This window comes from Hipposideros armiger, unplaced genomic scaffold (assembly GCF_001890085.2).
Source record: "Hipposideros armiger isolate ML-2016 unplaced genomic scaffold, ASM189008v1 scaffold_798, whole genome shotgun sequence".
NCBI lineage: Eukaryota > Metazoa > Chordata > Mammalia > Chiroptera > Hipposideridae > Hipposideros > Hipposideros armiger.
The window spans coordinates 617,226-631,565 of NW_017732148.1; the positions used below are offsets into that span (position 1 = coordinate 617,226).

A 14,340-nucleotide genomic window follows, 5' to 3' on the forward strand; every position below is an offset into this window, starting at 1 on the left:
AATGGACTAAAATGGTTTTCAGAGTGTTCACCATTAAGTGCCACCAATTATTTTTCCAAACAAATGTCAATTTAGCTGTTTTTATATAATGCCTTACAAAGGTGTAAACTTAATAAATACTATTTTATGGTAATCTGTATACATATGAATTATAAATTTGGTAGATTTAAAAACTCAGCTCTAAATTGCTTTTCTACAATGTGGTCATTTTATCTCATAATTTCCTTGTCCTTTTTTCAATAGCTTCTTTAAAAGTTTTCATACAATGCTGTGAAGTATTCTATTAGAATAATGTTAACATTATAGTAACTACCTAATGGGGTTGATGTGGGGAATAATGAGTCAACACATATATAAAATGCTTAATATGATACCAATTACACGGCAGACATTTATTGAATGGCTTTCACAAAGTAGGTAAGATGGCATCTTTACTTTACAGATGATAAAACAGTACCACAGGGGCCTAAGTGACTTGCCCAACGTAATTCAACCAGTCAACAGCAGACACAGGACTCACTCCCAGGTCTTCAGAGTCTTCCCGTCAATATAAACACCATCCTTAGATGGTCCTTCCATTACACCATTTCGCCTCCCAGAACGGGAAGCAGATGCTCAAGTGTAACTGCTTTTCAGCCCTCGTGCCCTAACCCTCCAGAATCCATCTTCCCCAAACAACCATTACTAAATTAGCTTCTTTTATGGTGATCACTATAACATCTTTTTTTTACAGGATATATAAGAGAAAAAGAAAACAATGAATCCTGGGGACATAGAGAGCTACTGGGAAAACAAGCCTAAGTGAGACTCCAAGTACTCTTAAAACATTTGACCCTAATTTCTGAGTGATCTTGAGCCAGTTACTAAATACTGAGTCTAAAACTCTTTATCCATATAAATAAAGACGCATATTTATCAACTATCTAGCATGAAAATAAGAATTAATGATTTAATATTCATAGTTATATATGCCCAAATTGAAATAAAACTAATCCAGATTGGCAAGAGGCTATATAATTTATTTGTTTTTTTTTAAAAAGCATATTTACTTCAGTCCTCATAAAATATTAATAAATATGATTATTTGGCTAATACTTGAATAGCAGCTAGTGAAAATATTCTAATATACTTTTTCCTTATTTTCTTATATATAACTACCTGCCAATAAAAAACGGTGATAGGCAGCTTCTGTCATGGCTCCCTATGACCTCTGCCTCCTGTATTCCTGTACAATCCTCTCTCCTTGCATGCGGGCTAGACCTAGTGACTTGCTCCTTACCACCAGAACATGGAAAGTTATGAGATATCATTTCCAATATCAGATGACTAATCTATGATTTTTATCTTGTTCATCCTCAATTTCTATTGCCTTCTCAGCTTGCATACTCTGATTAAGCAAGCTGCCGTGTTGGAGAGGCGCATGTGATGAAAAATTATTAAATCCTGTCAGTAATGAAGTGAGTAAGCTTAGAAGCAGAGCCATCCCCAGAAGATGATTACAGTCCCAGCTAACACCTTGATGGCAGTCTGGGAGAAGGCTTAAAGTAGAGGATCCAGGTAAACCATGCCTGCATTCCTGACCCGTGGAAACTGTGAATAAATGTTGTTTTAAGTCACTGAGTTTTGGGGTAATTTCTCACATAGCAATAGATAACTAATACACTGTATAAAAACTGTCTGCACTTTCTGGATCATTAACATTTACTTTTTCCAACAACTTAATACACCGATCTTCACTCTCCCAGAAAACTGAAAATATCCCACAATCTTTCCATTTGTAGCTCCATTTTTAGACTTCAATTATAAATAATATATGCAAAATTATAAACATACACAGAGGGTATCAAAAAATTTATACACATTTTAAGAAAGGAAAACTATTAAAATTGTAATACTCAATATATACCAATAACAAAAGGTGAATACAAGTCATGTTTGACTTCTGCAAGTACAAGAGGTGCTCAAAGTGGGTACCAGGCAGACACTTCTGATTATGGCGAACTACTGCTTGAGCAATGTTGACCAACGTGTCCACTTGTATACATTTTTTTGGCACTCCCAGTATGTACCTAAAACAGGACACCAAAATACATGAAGCAAAAACTGACAGAAATGAAAGAAGAAAAATTGGAAGCTGGAGACTTCTAATATCCAACTTTCGAAAGTGAATAGAATACCTAAACAAAACATCGACAGAGAAATAGAAGACTTGAACACTATAAACCAACTAAACCTAACAGACATCTATATTACACTCCATACAACAACAGCAGAATACACATTCTTCTGAAGTGCACAAGGAACATTATCCAAGATAGATCATGTGCTAGCTCATAAACAAACTTCAGTAAATTTAAAAGGATAGAAATAATACAAAGTATGATTTCTGACCATAGTGGAATAAAATAAGAAATCAGTAACAGAAAGACATTTGGGAAACTTGCAAATACATGGAAATTAAACAACACACTCCTAAAAAACCAGTAGCTAAAGAAATTAAAAGTGAGATTAGAAAATTCTTTGAAATGAATGAAAATGAAGACATAATATACCAAAACTTATAGGATGCAACAAAGGTAGAGTTTAGAGGGAAATGTATAACTATAAAAGCCTTCATTAAGAAGAAAGATACAAAATCAAAAACTTAATCTACCATCTTAAGACCCTGGAAAAAGAGCAAACTAAACCTAAAGCAAACAGAAGGAAGGAAACTTCTTAGATTAGAGCAGAAATTCATGATATAGAGAATAGAAAAGCAATGGAAAATGAATTCAACCAAAAGCTGTTTCTCTGAAAACATCAACAAAATTGACAAACCTTTAGCTAAACTGACCAAGAAAAACAAGCGAGAAGACTCAAATTACTAGAATCAGAATTGAAAGAGGAGACATTACTACCAAAACTAAAGAAATAAAGTCTACAAAGAAATGCTATAAACCAACAAATTGGATAACTTAGAATGGACAAATTCTTAGGAAGAAACAAAGTACCCAACACTGACTCAAGAAGAAAGAGATCATCTGAACAGACCTCTAACATGTAAAGAGATAGAACTAATAATCAAAAATCTACCCACACAGAAAAGCCCATGCCCAGATGGCACTGCCGCTGAATTCTACTAAACATTTCAAGAAAAAATACTACCAATTCTTCACAAACTCTTCCAAAAACAGAACAGGAGGGAACACTCCCAACTCATTCTGTAAGGTCAATATTACCTTGATATCAAAATCAGACAAAGACATCACAAGGAAAGGATATTAATACACGTTATCTTACATGAAGTTACTAAGCCTAATACTGATTTTATGAATGCTCAACTTCTAATTTTGATACAGCTAGGTAACTACTTTTCAAGATTAAACATATAGGGCTTAGAATATAAATCTAGTAATCACTTATTCATTTGTTTTGCTGATTCAGATATGCAAATCATTCTTAAAAGACTTAACTTACAGATTTTAATTATAACAGAAGAAAACTACATTCTTATTTTAAAGTTTAAAATATATATGTAGCTAGTGGAAAAACTGGGATTTTAAAGAATTGTTCCTTCCATTTCACCCTGAAAACACACTGCTACTGAATTTCATTGAAAAGTACTATTAGAATTCTGTATTTCTTCTGATTAGCTCCTAAATTTTCAGTTCTTTATTCTTATATAATTTAAAAGATAAAGATTATATGGAAAAACTTTTAAAATAGCTAAAACAATAAGTCTGTTTTCAAAAGGAATATAAATTATACTTAAGTTTGGTAATCAAGTTCCCACAAATAAAAGTCTTTTTAAATTTAATGTATTCAATTTGTTATTATTTATAAGACAAATATAAATATGAAAGTTCCACCTAACTGGTTCTACGTTAAGAAAGCAACTACTTTGCAAACTCTGTTCCCATTATATCATCTAACTGTTCTTTATTCTAAAAATTAAAGATATACAAAATTTAAAGGGAAACAAGGAGTTTCCTAAATGTTTTCACACTTTCTTTCTTGTAAGGCTGCAATTCTCAAAAGTAATAAGTTAAAAAGTTCTGAAGGCTATGGGGCTCCAAAACCTCTTTTGGAGGTATTTACAAACCAAGCATTTCTATTTCGTAATGATTTTGTAAAACTTCACAGCATCACGGGAATAAGCTGACCTTACTGATGGGTCGTTCTCCAGGAGTTCTGTAAGTCGTTGTACTTGTTCTGGCTGGATCGATCGCCCTAAGAGTGCTTCTGTGTTAGTGTAGATGAGGAATGCTGAGACCACACCTAATAAGGTGCCCACACCCAAAGAACCTAGGCTGTCATACAGTGGATTGCCTAAATAAAGCACATAAGGAGTGAGTAAATTAACATTTTTCTATTAGTTCAATGAGCTTCAGTGAGCAAAGAACCAGAATCAGTAAATCAAGGGACTTGAAATACATTTAAATTCTTCTAATGACATTCTCTTAATAGTCTTACCATACTACAAAATGTGGATGATACAACTTGCTTCATATTACATGGGAGTATTATGGGGTTTCATTATTTAAGATCTGTTTTTTTGCATCTGGTCATTACATGAGTGAAGGTAAGGGTTCAGTTTCAACTTAGAGAATTCATATACATATTAATAATATAATAAGAGTCCATTTCCTTTAGCAATATCAGTAGCACTTTTCCTACCCTAGGTTGACAAAATAATTGTGAGATCAAAAGATGAAAGAAATAACCATTTTTTGTGTTGTGTTCTTACCAAGGTTCTGTGAGAGAATTAAGCCATACAGAAAATTATATGGGTCATTCTTTTCTCATTCAACCAAGGGCGATACATAGCTAACAACATTCTAAATTTAAAGAAAAAAAAAAAAGTTCACCCATTATATGCTATGGACACCTTACAGCAGTTCTCAAAGTGTGGTTCCTTGATCAGCAGCAGCATCACTCGAGAAATTAGTACAAATGCAAATTCTCAAGCCTCACCCCAGACCTTGTAAATCAAAAGCTCTGGAGGTGGGGTTTAGCATTCTGTGTCTTCCCAACCTCCAGGTGATTATGATTCTAAAAATTGCCTTCGGTTATTAGGGCTTAATGCTCTCCCAGAACCAATAAGCAGAGCTGATTTACTGTTTATGAATGTATAGGTTAATTTATATAACAGATGTCAATAAATATTACATTTTAAATCTTTGTAATAAACTTTACACCAAAGCTTTTATGAATAGAAGTCTTTTTATTCTAAAAATAAAATGTCAATATTATATTTTACTCTCTTAATGCTTAGTAAAACATACTTTTTAAAAATGATACTAGCTTTACTGTTAGTCAAAATAGAATACTAAAAAGTAAACTGACTTATCTGTACTAAAATCTTAAAAATGATCTACATAAACATAATCCATTAAAATATAAATCACTAGGAGGTCTGTAACTATAGAGTTCAAAATCAAATATTGCTCTTTAGAAATCCAAATTTAATTATTTTTATTTAAAAATATATATGTATAAATAATCCTACAGAAATCCAGGAATATTAACTGGAAAATATTTTATTGATTTCTTGGCCTGTTATCTATATAATTTAAATGAATTCATTTAACTACTTAAATAAGATTTAATTCATGTAAAATACTCTTAAAACATAAAAATTTTATAAGTTTGATTTGACTGGCTAACATTATATAAAAGAAAATAGCTTATTAAAAGTTGACTTATTCATCAAGTCACACTTTTCTTAATCCTAAAATTTTGCTAAATAACAATTTATGTCCAAAAAAATATCTAAAATAAACTCAACCAGAAAAACAATAAAAAATTTTAGAAATATTCTGGATCACAGTGAGCATAAGAGAATGCTGATTTAGTCTTAAAATGTCTATTTCAAAATGAGAAAATCCTATTCATATTTCAGACTATTTTAAGAAACACTGCAGAACTGTGAGAGCTCACCATCTAAAATTTTTTTAAATATAGAACAAATGGATAAGAATGGAAGAAATTCCATTCCAAGAGAATTCCAAACTCAGAAATTTGAGTCTTTGCTTACTAAATGGTTCTTTTGTTTTAGAAAAAAAAATAATAATTTTTCTGTCTTCTTACTCACTTGTATTGTACTGCCTTCAAAACACTTAACTAGCTACTAAAATGAGGATGGAACCAACTTGAGTCTCAAGGAAATGGAAAACCAATAGCACTTATTATTGGCACTAACAGTGAAAAAGACAAATGAACAAGAGCCACAATATACATTTATTTAGAAGTTTAGAGTTTATTAAGGCTCTCTCTCATATATTATGTTAGTAAAGCTGTGAGGTCGCTAAGACAAATATCAATAGTTCTATAGGTAAAAAAACTTAAAGCTCAGAATGACTCTGTAATTTATTAAGTCACAGCTGGAAAAGTTTAGAGCTTTACAGAAATGCTGTATTAGCAGCTTTCTTTATTTCTAAAAGAAATTCCTAACTCAGAGCAACCTGAACACTTTTATTGACAAATGTCTTATACAAATAAGTTAGTTAATAAGTTAGATTAGTATGAAATTAGCATCTTACAATCTATTGGTTTAAAATTTTTCAATGATCATCAAATATATGGTGATGGAAAGAGAACTGACTGTGGGTGGTGAACACACAATGTGTGATATATAGATGATGTTCTTACAGAATTGTACACCTAAAGTCTATGTAACTTTGCTAACAATTGTCACCCCAATAAACTTGAATTAATAAAATTTTTTTCAATGATATAAAATTCCCATATTAGAGGATTATTTAAGTAGAACAAATAAATCACCTGTAATTTAAGGAATAGTTACCTGTTATAGACGTAAGCCCCATACAAGTGGCTGCTATTGTCACTCCCAAGACTGCTGCAGTATCCTCCAACAATATAACATTTGTACTCGGATCACGACTTTCCATTACTTATCATGGGGGAAGATAAGAAAGAAACTTTCTGAAATCTTGATATTCTCAGGTAACTTTTTAATAACTATCCATTTAAATTAAGATAAAAAATGTATGAGATCCTGATTTTAAAAAACCTGCTCAATGCAAACATAATTTCTTGGCTTACATGTTCAAATTGTTTTCTCAAGTTACATAAGCATGTACAGAAATACTGTAGTTCACTTAAGTTAAATCCAAATATAAAGTATTCATGTTCAAATTACATTGTTCTTTTTAAAAGAGCTGATGTACATGTAAGAGCCACGCATAAGGAAGACACAGATATATTTTGTACATATCTATAAGGAACAAAGCCATAGTACTAGGCAATTTTAAGCAACTGAAGGACATAATAATACACGTGGCTTCTAAAATACATACCATACTTGTAAAATGACATTCCTTTGGCGTGAGCACTCCTACGAAGTTCATTGACAGCAACAAGAAGTGTTGCTGAAAAAAAAAAGCATTCATATTAGCAAGGAAGAAACTTCATGCCACTAAACTTTAAAGATGGTATCTCAAAAGATGCACAACATTTTAATGCCAGGGTTGGCAATAAGGAGAAGTTCTGTATTAATTAGTAATTATCAAGACCCCAATCAATCATCATAATATAATGACTCCCATATTTGTAAAATAATTTAAATATCATTATCACAACAGCCTTAATTTATTAGACAGCTACTATTTGGCAGGCAACACACTAAGCATAATCACTTTTGATCCTCCCAACCTTTTGAGGCAGGTGGTGTTATCACCATTCTATAGAATGTCAAAGATGAAGGAAACACTGTGCATAGAAAGTGACAATGTTTCAGAGTAAAGCAGTAAATTATTTAGTTTCATAAATGATAGTAGTATTTCTGTCATAATATTGCTATAGCAGAAACTTTCAAAAACTTTGAAATATTTGTATTGAAAAAAGAGACAGCCTTCTCTGATTAATATACTACTAAAACCTGATTTTTAAAACTCAGTACGTATATATTGGGCTATCGGAAAAGTCATGACGTATTTTTTTCTGTTTTTCGTTGTAAAAATGCATCATGACTTTTCCGACAACCCAATAGATATGTTTCAAATGTTCTCCATTTCGAATGTTCTAAATTTTCTGATAAGATACTCAAGAACCAAAAACTAGCTTTTCCCTTGTTCTCCTCCATTACAGGAACAACCACAGTACATGTACAAAGAATTTACTCCCTAAAAATAGACAAAGCTTAGATTCCTATTCCCACAGTTTTATTTAATCAATGGAACTTAGCAATCTATAGTAATGGACTGCTGAATATATATTACTAGATTAAGAATAAAGAAATACTATGACAGTACATACCTCCTTCAGATACCAATGATCCTGCTAAAATACAATATGCCTAGAAAATAAATATTAAAGCATAAATTAATATTTCACTAAAGAATCACAACTATTCATGTATAAAGTTTATAATGTTTAAAACAGAAACATAAATCTGAATCCAAGCCAGATAAAGATCTTGATGGGAAACAGCTCACATGAGGAAAATGAGATATATATGATATCTTCATATGAGGAAGCAGATAAAAGCTTTAAAATTTGATGGCTATCTCACTTTTTAAAACTTAGAAGAGACATATATATATATTCCCCCCACACACACAGAATGTTATACCATGACCTAAGCTAAATTCATGATATAAAAGATAAAAGAGTTACTTAATTGGAATAAAAATTTTTTTTGAAGTTCAAATTTAACACAAAGATTTAAAATCTGGGCTTGTGGATATCAGATGCAGTAAGACCCACATCCATATCCAAGTAAATTCTGGATTTGTTTGGATGCCCAGGACCAAGAGAATCCTTTCTGAATCTTAATTCAAAAGATAAGCAGCTATTAACAGTAATCAATTTTTTGGGGGAAAACCATTTTCCTTGCAGTCCCAGGACACTACTGAATTACATAAAGATATCAAGAGAAACTTTAACCCAAGGTATATAGAAAGAGTTAACCTAGTAACACAAATTTTTTAAAAATTTAAATGCAATTCAAACCAAACATCTGTAGGATTTTCAACATTATTTTTTTGGACCAAACACAAAGCAACCACAGCAGAAATAGTCTGGAATTACACCATGAGATGCAGAAGCTAAGAAGGGGTGCTACATGACCAATTTGTACTTGTCAAGGGAGCAATAGTCAGAGTGGCCAAGCAGGTTAATCTCCAAGGGTAATCTCCAAAAAGTAAGTGCCCATGACAGAAAAAAAATTCTTTAAATCTCTACAAAGGCCAGAGGAAACCAGTGAAAAATGACACTGATGCCAGTCATGCAGTACTTTCTTGTCCTCTCTCCCTACTTTCAATGCAGTCAGAGGCGACCTAGGGAGTAGGAGACAAGGGTAGAAGCCTTGGATGGGAAGATACAGAATGCTCCCATCCTCCCATTCCCCCAGTGGAGGCTTCCTACCAGAATGAGGGAAAAGAGCTTTAACTTTAACTACAATTCTGATGTATGACTATTCCATGGGATTGGATATTTTAATTACTGAGAGATTATTCTTGGGACTAAAAGTGAATAGAAGTCTTCTTGTTCTTTAATAGAAACTACAGAAATTAATGGAACTGATCCAAATTTTAACCAAGGAGACAGTGCTTACTAATTGTACCTACAGATCTGTTCTTGTTCAACGACACTAAATTGTATGGATTTAGAGGTCATATTCAGTCATGTTCTAAAAAACACTACAGATACATAACCCTAAATGACACAGTCAAGAAACTATATGTTAGCCCCATTCTTTAACATCAATATTACAAAGCCATTTTACTATACTTAAACACTATTTTATATTATTTCAAAACTGAGGGGTTGGGAAGATTACCCAGAGAAGGGATTCCATTGGTTGAGGGTTAAGCAATCCCATGACTCCATGGTACCAAGATAATCCTGCACCCATCATGAAAATACCAACACCACTAATTAGTGAAGCAATGTAGCGCATATTTGAAAATCCATACCTGAAATATAAAAATGATAGTTACAAAAAGACAAATGATTTCCTTTCAAAATATGTTCACTAGATCAATAAAAAACCACTTCTCACAATATTAAGATATTATGGTTTTATGTTTAAGTAAAGTGTAAGTGCCGAATTTAAATCTAATCAGAAAATCAATATATAAAGTGGAAAAAACTGCAAGATCTTTGAAAATACATAAAAAGAGTAAATATGATTTAATCCAGGTATTTTCTAATCCTTTTCCCATATAGTCTGTTTTGATTTAGTAGTGCTACTTTACTATTACATACTGCAAATGCTGGTAAAATTAATCTTTTTTAAAAATGCATTCAGATGTTTAATGAACAGGATAACATTTAAATTTCCTTGTAATGCAGCTCCTAATTGAATTATTTTGGTCTTCTTATATAGCCAATAAATGATTTATATTACCTACAATTTGATGCTGGATACTTGTTGCTGGTTCTGATTAGTTTAACACACAGTAACTTACTACTATTATTAGGACTATGAGTTTCTGTTTTTCTGGGTGTTTTATGGCAATTTTTTTTAATCTCAATTCTTTTTCAAGCATCTTTGTTCATTATGTGCAATACTTTGTATTACTGTATATACCAATAAGATACTGAGTATTAAGAAGTTTAAAAATATGACATACTATAATAGAAAAAGAACCATTTATCAATAAAAATATTTCCTGGGGAATTTACCCCCAAATCCAAATTCTATGGTACCCTCTGGCAGATAAAAATTTAAACAAGAATTCTTAAAGTTGATTTTTAAATTTTTTTGCAAAGATGTAATCTTGACATAGGGAATTCAAACTTACTTTATAGATATGACAATGTTCTACCAGCTTGATTTAGGAAAATTTACTGTTTTCTAAAGTTTCCTCCAAAAGTAATATAGGATATATATATTTAAGTAAATTAAGATCTAAATCAAATGGCATGACTTTTATGTGTTTTCTAGGAATTTATAGCTTCTTATTGAAAATTTTAGATCTGTACTGTCCAAAATAACGCATTAGCCACATAAGGCTATTTAAATTTAAATTAATTAAAGCTAAATAAAAATTTAAATGTAGTTCTTCAGTTGCACTAACCACATTTCAAGTACTCAACAGCTACATGTTAGCTTAGTGATTACTAGTATATAGGAGAGATTTTGTAGAAAATTCTACTGGGCAGCACTAATGTAGACTACTGAAAATACCTTGAGAAGAAATCTTCATAACCTAAAATTTTACCCTGTTTTTAGATTTCTGGTGTATAAAACTACTCAAGAAAAAAAATTTCTTGAGATAGTAAAATATTGTGATGATGTGTAATTAGACTAGAAAGCTAATTTGTCTCTATACTAGCTTATTCATAGTTCTAGGACATTCAAAATATGTTATTATTTATAAGAAAACAGCAGTGTCTTGCTTTCAAGTAAAGAAAGAAATTTATATAAAGCACACAGGTAAGCTCTTTTACAGAAATAAAAGCGCATTTTTTTGGCCTTAAAATTGACCAAATTCCACTACTGAAGTATGTTTTTAAAAATGATGCATGTGGAATTCAAAAGTTTTAGCTGGTTATGTTAGTTAGAAGGAACAAAAAAAATCTCTGTATCAAATAACTGATGATTCAAAATAATATATTCTAAAAAGTACACTCATTTTACAAGTCAATAATTTGAAGTATTAACAGAATGCTATTTCCAATTCACAATAAAAGGATTAAAATAAATTAAGTATGGGTTTAGTAAAAGTTATCACTAAGATTTTAATTGAGTGGCCTATTAGTCTAAATATGCAATATATTTCCTCTGACCAAATAAAACAACTCTAAGATCAAAATATGTGCTGTTTTTAATTATCAAATATGAAAATAATAAGATCTCTATGCTGTTACAAAGCATAAAAATAATTTAAACTCCATTTTCAAATTACAAGGTGTGATCAAACAATAAGGTGAATGTTAAAATTTAAAAAAAATTATTACAGTAAAAGACACATTGCCATTAAGCCCCTTCTAGATACTCCCCCTTGTTTCAAACACACTTATCCTATTGTTCTTGCCACTTTCTGAAGCAGTTCTCAAAGTCCTCTTTCGTGAGTGTCTTTAGCTGCACTGTTGTGGCTGCCTCGATGTCCTGAATCACTTTGACTGAGGAAGAGCCAGAAGTCGCAAGGTGCCAGACCAGTGAGTAAGGTGGATGAGGACACACCATAATATTTTTGACAGAAATTGCTGTACAGTAAGTCCCCGACTTACAAATGAGATCCATTCCAGGAGAAAGTTCGTAAGTTGGATTCGTTCTTAAGTCCGACTCATTCGTAAGTCTGACAAAGTGAGTCTTTGTGCTTCCTAGCTGTCCCCTCCACATCACCACTGCTTTTCCTCTTGCTTCTGGACATCCAGGGCTCTGGCTGAGCACTGTACTACTGTACACTATCGCACTGTACAGTAAGCACACCGCAGCACAACTGTGACAATGTCTGGCAGACATGTGAGCTATTTCTGCGATTTGTTCACAAATCGAATGTTCTTAAGTCAGCGTCTTACCATATACCAGAAGCAATGTGTGACACGGAGCGTTGCCATGATGGATGATTTATGGCACACTTTAAAACACACCTTCTCTCTCAACCATAGCTCACACCCGACTGACTGTACTGAACAAGCTGAAACTTGTCGCACACTATTACTAAGGTTTGGAGTACCACTTCCCTTATTGAAGATCCCTCCCTGCCTTTCTGTTGGATGGCACTCAGCAGCAGCATTCACTGTATTTCTTGATCACAATGGAAAGGCTGCGTGTCACACTTCACTTCTGGTAAGGCAATTTTTGTCAAACAAAAACATAATGGTGTGTCCTCACCCACCTTATTCACCGGATCTGGCACTGTGTGACTTCTGGCTCTTCCCCAAAGTCAAAATGGCCATGAAATGTAAACGTTTTGAATCATTACAGGACATGGAGGCAGCCAATACAGCGCAACTAAAGACACTCATGAAAGAGGACTTCAGAACTGCTTCAGAAAGTGGCAAGAATGATGGGATAAGTGTGTTTGAAGCAAGGGGGAGTATATTAGGGGGATTAATGGCAATGTGTCTTTTACTGTAATACATTTTTAAAAATTTAAACATTCATTGTAGTTTTTGATCACACCTCATACATCTTAAATTTACTTTGATGCAGCAGTGAGTCCTACATTTTAGATACTTCAGTGGAACAAATGACCAAATCTTTAACATGAAACTACAGACATATGAACAGATTTCTAAAATTCAGTGGCTTTTATTTCAATGACTCGGCACCAAAACAAACAAAAACAAAATAAAAGTAATGTCCTTACGGATGAGTAGGATCTGGTGTTTGAACAGACTTACTGATGCCCAATGCTAGTAAACCCTATGAAGAAGAAAAAAGGTAAATTAATCATTAGCAAGATGGGGAGTATAATGTGGTAAAAACCAACCTAGAGTGTGCAATCTGGCAATGACAAAGAAACAACATACGCATGTCCAACAGCCCAGCAACTCTGGTTTCTAATACTTACCTGAGAGAAATAAAGATGAATCCAAAAGGGCTCAAAACACCATTGCTTGTAAAGATGAAAAACGTGAAAGCAACCTAAAAATCCATTACTGAGGAATGGCAAAACAAATGATGGTATAGCCAAACCACAAATTACAATACTTCTACAATAGTTTAAAAGAATGAAGTCGAAATAGAGCTATCTGTACTGACAGGCTAAAAGCCCCTAGACAAACCTAAGTGTAAGGGGAAAAAACAAGTTTAGGAATACTATGTATGGCAGAGGTTATGTTTTGTAAACTACAAATATTGTAATGTTCAGGAAAAGGTCTAGAAGAATGCATACTTGTATTTAGCTATATTTATACCTCTGAGGAGAGAAGTAGGCTTAGGGTGGTCTGTAATATCTGATTTTTTATATGAATAACTTGTATAGCTGTAAAATAAGACTGCAAAAATTTTAAACAGTATATATTGTGTATGGACACATACATGTCTAGTAAAACTGGAAAACTATGCACAGGAAGTATACATATCAATGTACACAGAGCAGCGATTATCTGGGGTGAGGAAGGAGAGAATAAATATGGGGAAAAGTTATAACTAAGATTTCTTTAAAAACAAAAACAAAACCTAAAGTAAATATGGCAAAAATGAGAGCATGGATTTTTAAAGTTTTGTTATTAGAATACTACCACAAATACACAGACTATTGTAAGTTTTTTTTCTACTGGACTCCAAAGGAAAAAAGGGTTAAAACTACCTAAAAAACAGATGATGGCTTTTCAGTAAATTAAACTAAGAGAATGAGAGTAAATTAAGAAGTACATGTAATTTTTTAAACCTGTACATTAAAACTGAAATATCCATAAAAACTGAAATATTCATTAATT

At 32.4% G+C, this 14,340-nt stretch overlaps 1 protein-coding gene across 1 annotated transcript in view; it reads right to left on the reverse strand.

Moving 5' to 3' along the window:
- SLC30A9 (solute carrier family 30 member 9) overlaps positions 1-14,340 on the reverse strand; it is a 49,865-nt gene that overhangs the window by 11,175 nt on the left and 24,350 nt on the right. Inside the window, exons 7-12 of the mRNA XM_019628492.1 lie at positions 13,266-13,321; positions 9,782-9,917; positions 8,257-8,296; positions 7,299-7,370; positions 6,785-6,892; positions 4,143-4,308 (exon numbers count right to left, since the gene is read on the reverse strand). Coding sequence (XP_019484037.1) covers positions 4,143-4,308; positions 6,785-6,892; positions 7,299-7,370; positions 8,257-8,296; positions 9,782-9,917; positions 13,266-13,321 — 578 coding nt within the window. The remainder of the gene's footprint in view (positions 1-4,142; positions 4,309-6,784; positions 6,893-7,298; positions 7,371-8,256; positions 8,297-9,781; positions 9,918-13,265; positions 13,322-14,340) is intronic.